Source organism: Rhipicephalus sanguineus, chromosome 1, assembly GCF_013339695.2.
Source record: "Rhipicephalus sanguineus isolate Rsan-2018 chromosome 1, BIME_Rsan_1.4, whole genome shotgun sequence".
Classification (NCBI taxonomy): domain Eukaryota; kingdom Metazoa; phylum Arthropoda; class Arachnida; order Ixodida; family Ixodidae; genus Rhipicephalus; species Rhipicephalus sanguineus.
Window position 1 is genome coordinate 54,530,299 of NC_051176.1, and position 6,992 is coordinate 54,537,290.

A 6,992-nucleotide genomic window follows, 5' to 3' on the forward strand; every position below is an offset into this window, starting at 1 on the left:
AGCTGCATTCCTTGAGAAAGACGCTCCTGAATGCACATAAGAAGTCAGTGCCATGAATATGTTGTTATGGCATGACAAAAAAAGACACCTGCTTGCAAGTTATTTGAGCAAAGTGCGTAACGATGTCACTTCAAGCTGGTACTGTGTCATATGATTTGGGATTCATTCCCCAGCACAGCATTGAAGTGCTAGTACTCTATCTGATCAGAAGCTGTACTCTATGCTGATCTCAGAAGCAGCACTCTATGCTTCACCCCATCACATATGCTTCATCCTATCACACGCTAGCATTGCGGCAAAGCTGCCCTTCGGACCGTGCTACGGCTGCAAGCAGATCGACTCGCGAAAGCGCTGGTTTGAACCTACGAGATGATAGACGCGACAGATGTGGGGTCTTTAATTAATGCCGTTTCGGACCAGAAATTTGGGCAGAAAATCCGGAAAATCAGACGCCAAAGAGTTTCAGCGACCGAAATTTCAGATGTTCTTATACCCTGATGTCTATGGGGCAAATTAGGAACTCCAGACTCGAGGGGAGCACGCCCTTGTCGCCACATCAGTGGGGCCTCCACAGAAGTCGGAGGCGGAGGGGTTGAGGAAATAGTGTCTCTTCCTTTCGCATGCAAAGTGTTGTCGACACCACATTGGTTGCACCAAATAATACAATTCGGCTTCTGCATTGCCTCATTCTTCATTAGACAACTAGGGGACACCACCCCTCCAGAGCTTCACCAACCTAGCCAAAAGAAATGCTTTCATGTTGCTATCTCATAAGAATATGCTTACGAATCCTCTGCAACATTTTTTCTGTAATTTCAGCTTTGAAGTATTAAAAAAATATTCGACAAATATTCGATTCGAGTCGGGCGCCCAAAATTTTGCTATTTGCACAGCTCTAGTCTCCAGCTGTCTCCTCCCTTCTGAAGTATAAGAATAGTTAAGATTAGCACAGTGGATACTAAAAGAAAGGTACACTACTGGCTTATACAATACTGTCGGCGACGTAGACCCAAAACTGAAATAAAATGTGATGTCCCTTCGAGGAAGTCTCTTGGGCCATGGCTTCATACAACACAGTGCTCAACTTAGTAATAGAAAATCAGCAGACAGTGTGCATTTAAACAAAATGCCAACATCGATGTTAGCCCGCTCATGCATGTCCAAACTGCAGAAATTATGTACACGTCAATTTTTCATGTGCAACTTGCCTTAGAAGCCAGACGAACACCTTCAATCTCCTCTTCATCCAAGACTTTAATAACTGATGAATGCTTAGCAGCTTGTTCACTCAACGGGATGCCTGAGAAGATAAAGAAAAAAAAAAAATGCACTCACACTGCTTCTATTTCAACTATTTCAGTCGTTCCCTTTATGCAAAGTTTCAGGCTGCTTCTGAATAAATTGATCACTGCACACAATATTGCTCTTTTTGACACCTTAATCACAACCACACATAAAAAGAAACCTCTGAGTTCCTGGGCACAGGTTTATTTAAATGTAAGCCACTCAACAGGCCAGCTACTGCTGTTTTTTCCTCCAAGCTATGGCTGAAACTGGCAATTGTAATACTTCAAAAAGTGTTTGGAAAGTGTAACAAAAGCTTTGTGAAATTGATTATAGAATTTACCACCCCAGAAAAAGGCATGGATTTCTTTGACCACCTCGAGCTTTTAGAAGTGCACCACAAAAAAGAAGTATATCAGTGTTTTAGCCCATTACTTGGCTCAATATGTAGCCGCTGCGGCCAGGATTAGAACTTACAACTTTGCGCCTTATCCATAATGGTTGCCATAGGGCCACCATGGTGAATAAGACAAAACGTATGACTTAATGATTTATGACACACTTCATGCAAGGCCCGACAGCTAAATTGAAAGAAAATAAAAAGTGCGACTTTTTTCTCTACGCTTCTCTACTATGTAACTATTAGCTGCAATGATTGTTTGAACGGTTAATTGATAGGGTTCACATCATAAGAGTGACAGCTGGTCAATGTAAAATGGAGCTCAGATTAATGCCAATGATACACAAGTTTCTCTAACATACACTTGCAGCATGGTGCATGAGCATTTTTGCATTCCAGCGCCACCAGAGTTTGAGTGGTAGCCGAACCCGCAACACTAACCACCACAACACAGCCGCTGGACCATTACATCAGAGGGTAATGAGCATTCAGTCAATTGTGTCTGGCTAGAATAAGTGGGTAGCTTTGATGTTGCACGCTGCCACTATGCCCGGCAGAGAAAGTACAAGGTGAAACTTTCTGTTCAGCATGCAAACAAAGACTAACCATCTGGATGATCTGCGTAGTCAGGGCGCATGATGTGCTCTGGAACCTCGCGCTTTGGGGACTGCACAGAAGATAATTTCAGATAGTGTATTAAGTCTGCTGTGCAGCACGCAAGCTTTAGAGATCACTAAATTCACACACAAAATGGCCAATGGAGGGAACAAGCGACACTGTAGTATGAACACTGACCAGGCAGTGTTCTTTGCCATGTCTATGGGTTCTGGCTGGCAAAAACTTCCCCTGCAGCCCAGACGTCTTTACACTGACGAAGCGTGCAAGCCTTTAGTTCACATCACTGCTAATTCGAATACGACCCAGTGAACTTCATCACCAAGCACTCAACACAACCATCCTGACTGCTCGCCAATGAGGCTTCCTATGTTATTGTCTTATATTCAATTCCATCAGAGCCACCTCATTGGCAGGAAGTCAGGACAGTTGCGTCAAGTGCACGGTGATGAAGTTGACAGGGCTGTGTTCGAACCTGAGGTGGCTTGAATGGTAGTAGTACAGTAAGTAGTAGCAATGTTCCATGCCTCACAAAAAATACAACAATCACCCTCAATGTAAAATGGCAAAACCGGGACTTCAATAGTGTTTAGAGGTTTGGTAATTGACTATAGGACGATAACGAAGGAGCAATAAGCAATAAAGAACTTGCACGTGACGCCATTTCCTTTCTTCCGTCCGCCATCACCGAGCCAATGGAGCCCATGCGTTTCAGCGACCGCGCTGTGTTTAGGTTTGTGCAGCGGATCGTTTGGCATGTTTGAAGCCTAGTCGGGGTTAGTTTTATCGAAGAGCTTAGCGGGCCTCCCGAAAAGCAAGGCGTGTGCGCTGTGTTCAATTCAGTGTTTCACGTTTCGACAAAAATTCACCTCGTGCATAGTGCACTCAGAAATCAACTCTGTCGTGATACACAGAGCGAAAAGGTAGGGAAATTTCGAAACATAACTTGCCTGTTACGAGGTGATGCCAGCATACATGAACGTTGTTCAGTGTCTTGAGGTCTTATTTATGCGTGCAAGCCATGTGCTGCGCTTCTCGGACAGCTCTTTCATGCGGTCGTACATCATCTTTGGCAAACGGTACATTTCCGTGTCTGGTCCTTTTTCATTTGATTTACACTTACTTCTTGTGCGGCAGCCAAATATCGCACAAATCGCCATTGCACCGTACGGCGTTGACGGGAAATGCAAGAGCAGCACCGCTTGACAGGGTGTCATCTGCTGCCATGTGCTCGGTGATGGCGGCTCATTCAGAGATTGTAGCCCAAAGTTCCGCTGTGTGACGTAGTTGCAAGATATGCATACATGTAACACCTTTTTTGTATGTGTTTGCAAATTGCTTCAGGTGCACGACAGGTGGTGTCCAAATATATGCCCTAGTAACAGCTCTCCCTGGGTATGAGAAACAAATCTCAAAGGCAATACTTCTGCTAGCTACATATGCCAGAAGCAATTGTGCGAGCTAGAAACACGTCAGACACCATGTCTTGGTCATATCTCTATTGCATGCAACTGAGACAAAGTTCACTGCTTTTTTTTTCTTCTTAAATTTCGTGGGCGTGTGACTGCACTACTGCTATAAAATCACATTTCACAAATTCATAACAGTGGTGTGTCAGTGCAGTAAGGTACCTGAAGTAGCACAGATATTACTAATTGCTTTTGCCCTAATAGGGATTAAAGGCAGTGCTGCCATGGCGTAGCAACACCCAGTGAAAAGCAGCATGTAAATCCTATCCCCTCTTTGCTTATCTCCAGCCACAGTATCGAAGTTATGAAAAGGACACCATTACGGTCATCCACGAGTCACCGTGAAACCTTCCTGTGCAGTCAACATAAGCAGGTGTTAAATGTTGGTCCCTGGAGCACTGACATTAATGCAAAACTAACATGATTGGTTACTTAAGCTGAGCCAATGCATTGAGCACATTACGTCTGACAACGGGAATGAATAACCAAGAACTCGGAAAGTGCTGTATGCAAAATCTCCTAAAAAAGCAATTAAACTGTGGCTGAAGAATAACAAACTAAAGTGAAAACACAGTGATTACGTAGAAGTACACACTTCTCCAAAACAAAATTTTCTATAATTTTTTAACATGCTAAAGATACATGTCCAAGCAAACATTTCAGTAATACATCGCGCAAAACACTATTTACACTTGCAAACAATGAGTCGACAAGAAGATTCCACAGTGCTCTAATGAAGCAACTTGTTGCTGCAAGACGATGAACGAGGGAAGGCTGCCAAGCTATCCCTGATCCTTCGTCCGGGTTTAAAGCGGTGATACTGTTTCTATTATCGACACGAAAAAAGCGAAGCAGGCCCTCGTGTTCACTAGGGAGCCATCGTTAACCAGCGTAATCTTCGGCTCGAACAAGACACCACACGACAGTTCACTAGTGCGTACTCTTTTACGTCGAATAGAAGCAGAAAAATAAGCGTGCTTACAAGAGGATACGGCCTCAATTTCCCGGTGAACGAAAAGGAAGGCCACGGATTGTACGTGGCACTGGCAGCAGCCTTTGCATTTTCTGAAACGGTCAGAGAGAAAAAACAACGAACGAAATCGGTTCGCTACGCACAGCTCTCGACCACCATTGCAACAACGTTTGATCGCTGATTTTTGCACATATTGTACTCACTGACGACCCGGTGCACTTGCTTGTGGGAATCCCAGTTTCCTTTGAAGCAGTCCTAAGGTGGAAAATTAATGCACAAGATAAAAGCGCGGCATCGGTACACTTCCCAAACACACAGCTATCGCGATGGAGTTTAGGGATCGCAGTGGTTACGCTAACTCAGGGGAACGCAAGAGAAAGTTTACCCAAGTCGACAAAGAAAAGCACTGCTAAGTGAATAAAACCCGGTAATTTTCCGGGGATCAAGGATGTTTTTACCATGGAGGCAGCCGGAAAACGAAATATATCCGTGCCAGAGCTCCATATTTGAAAAAGAACAAAAACCAAAGCCGATTGCTGGCGAGAGAAAAGTGTCGAGGTGTTGCTCGTGCGCACGCAGCTTCGGAAAAAATCGGCAGATCATGTGCGGTCTAAATACGGTGCGACTGGCCGCAGTCTCCATGAATGGGCAGAAAGGACTGTCGCGCGATGCACATGTGCCGGAGAGCGTTCGTTGCAGTGGCCCGCCACAGTCGCGATCTCACCTGTGAGCAGAAATACGAGCCCTTGATTCCTAGCTTTATGCATGTTGGACACTGTAGCTTGGCAGAGCTATTGCAGCCCGCTGAACCGCAAATATTCTGCAACACTTCACCTTGCGCACCCTCCATATCTACGGCCGCCATGATGAGAGCGAGTGGACGAATGGCGCGTGCACGGGCCTCGCAACAGAAGCGTACGTAGCGCCGCCGTGGGTCTCGCACCTTTTAGAACAAACTTCGCAACAGGCTTTGCAGTGACAAGCGCGGTGTTTGAAATTCACACGAAAAGACTGCTCGACCAAAAACTGTAAGTTCATATTAATCTAAATAGACGGTTTCGCCAGCGCTTGCCGTTCTCTGGCAACATTGTGCGTTAACCGGAAACTGGCCCTAGAAAACTTCCTGTTTACCTTGTTTTAGCGTGGTTTTAGCCTGCGTTGCTGGCCGCGGCTGCTTGTGTTTCGATGTTTTCTGCTGATAGAATTATCCCGATGAAGCGCTCGCGACTCGGGCACTGTCCTGTAGTGCCAGGATGCAGTCTGCGATACGGAGCTAATTTGCCTATCGCAAGTCAAAACGTTCTGTTTCCGAGAGGTGAAAGCAGAAGAAAGAGCGCCTGGATTGCAGCGATCAGGCGAGAGAAAACTGGATTCCCATAAAAAGCGCGTAGATTTGTTCTGCCCACTTTATCAAAGGCAAGTAAAGTCAAAGCATACTCTAATGGCACAGAGGCGATTGCTGAGACGTTAGTCGAAGGTCCCCAATGAAAAAGAACACGTCGGACGCCGTCATCTTCCACCCGTGGCAGATAAGTACGCTGACGCCTGAAGTGGATAGCAAGAGGTGAAGCTGGCTAACGCAGAAAATTCACCGTAAAGGTGTTTCCTGTAGTTGGAACCTCATCAGTGATGTTGTACTGTTCGAAGCAACACGCGGAGCACCAAAGCAGCCGCGCTCAACATGAATTCCGGCACAGTGTACGTCGCGGTGCCCTTGTTTTGTTGCGTTGAGTTTGCATTTATGAGAGCGACGCCTTGCGAATGGGTTCGCATCATGAGAGCAAATGACTCACCACCTGTCTGTTGCGCCAATAGGCACCCGTCACTGACCAGAGGGCGCGGGAGCTCTTATCGAAGCCTAGTGGAGGGCACAGCGCCAGGATACCAAGAAAATGAAACGCTCGCTGGACACATCGACGCGCCAAGTGAGTGTCCCTTTTGGCGCCTCTTTCAACGCGCTTCATAGTGCGTTCTTAATCACCTCAGGGATGTTGCATCGCCTTCAATGCAGACAAAAACGTATTAAAACCGCGCCTTTTCAGGCTGTGCCAAGGCAGCGAAACACTTACAAATGCGTTTCAAAACGCACTGCATGAGGCGGTGGCAAGTAACGTTCAAATCAAGGAGCGTTTCTGAACATGGAGGAGCGGAGGACAGACACTCGATTTTGCTGGTCGCTCGCTAGGCTGTGCTTTCGGCGCTACCATCGTACTATCGAAACTGCCATTGCCGGGTGCCTAGGACATCGCCC

At 46.1% G+C, this 6,992-nt stretch overlaps 1 protein-coding gene across 1 annotated transcript in view; it reads right to left on the bottom strand.

The window, feature by feature from the left end:
* The window catches only part of LOC119391550 (methionine aminopeptidase 1), a 43,322-nt gene extending 37,658 nt beyond the window's left edge, over positions 1-5,664 (bottom strand). Inside the window, exons 1-5 of the mRNA XM_037659232.2 lie at positions 5,466-5,664; positions 4,945-4,996; positions 4,751-4,833; positions 2,291-2,351; positions 1,209-1,300 (exon numbers count right to left, since the gene is read on the bottom strand). Coding sequence (XP_037515160.1) covers positions 1,209-1,300; positions 2,291-2,351; positions 4,751-4,833; positions 4,945-4,996; positions 5,466-5,606 — 429 coding nt within the window. The 5' untranslated portion in view covers positions 5,607-5,664. The remainder of the gene's footprint in view (positions 1-1,208; positions 1,301-2,290; positions 2,352-4,750; positions 4,834-4,944; positions 4,997-5,465) is intronic.
* Positions 5,665-6,992: the final 1,328 nt, after the last annotated feature.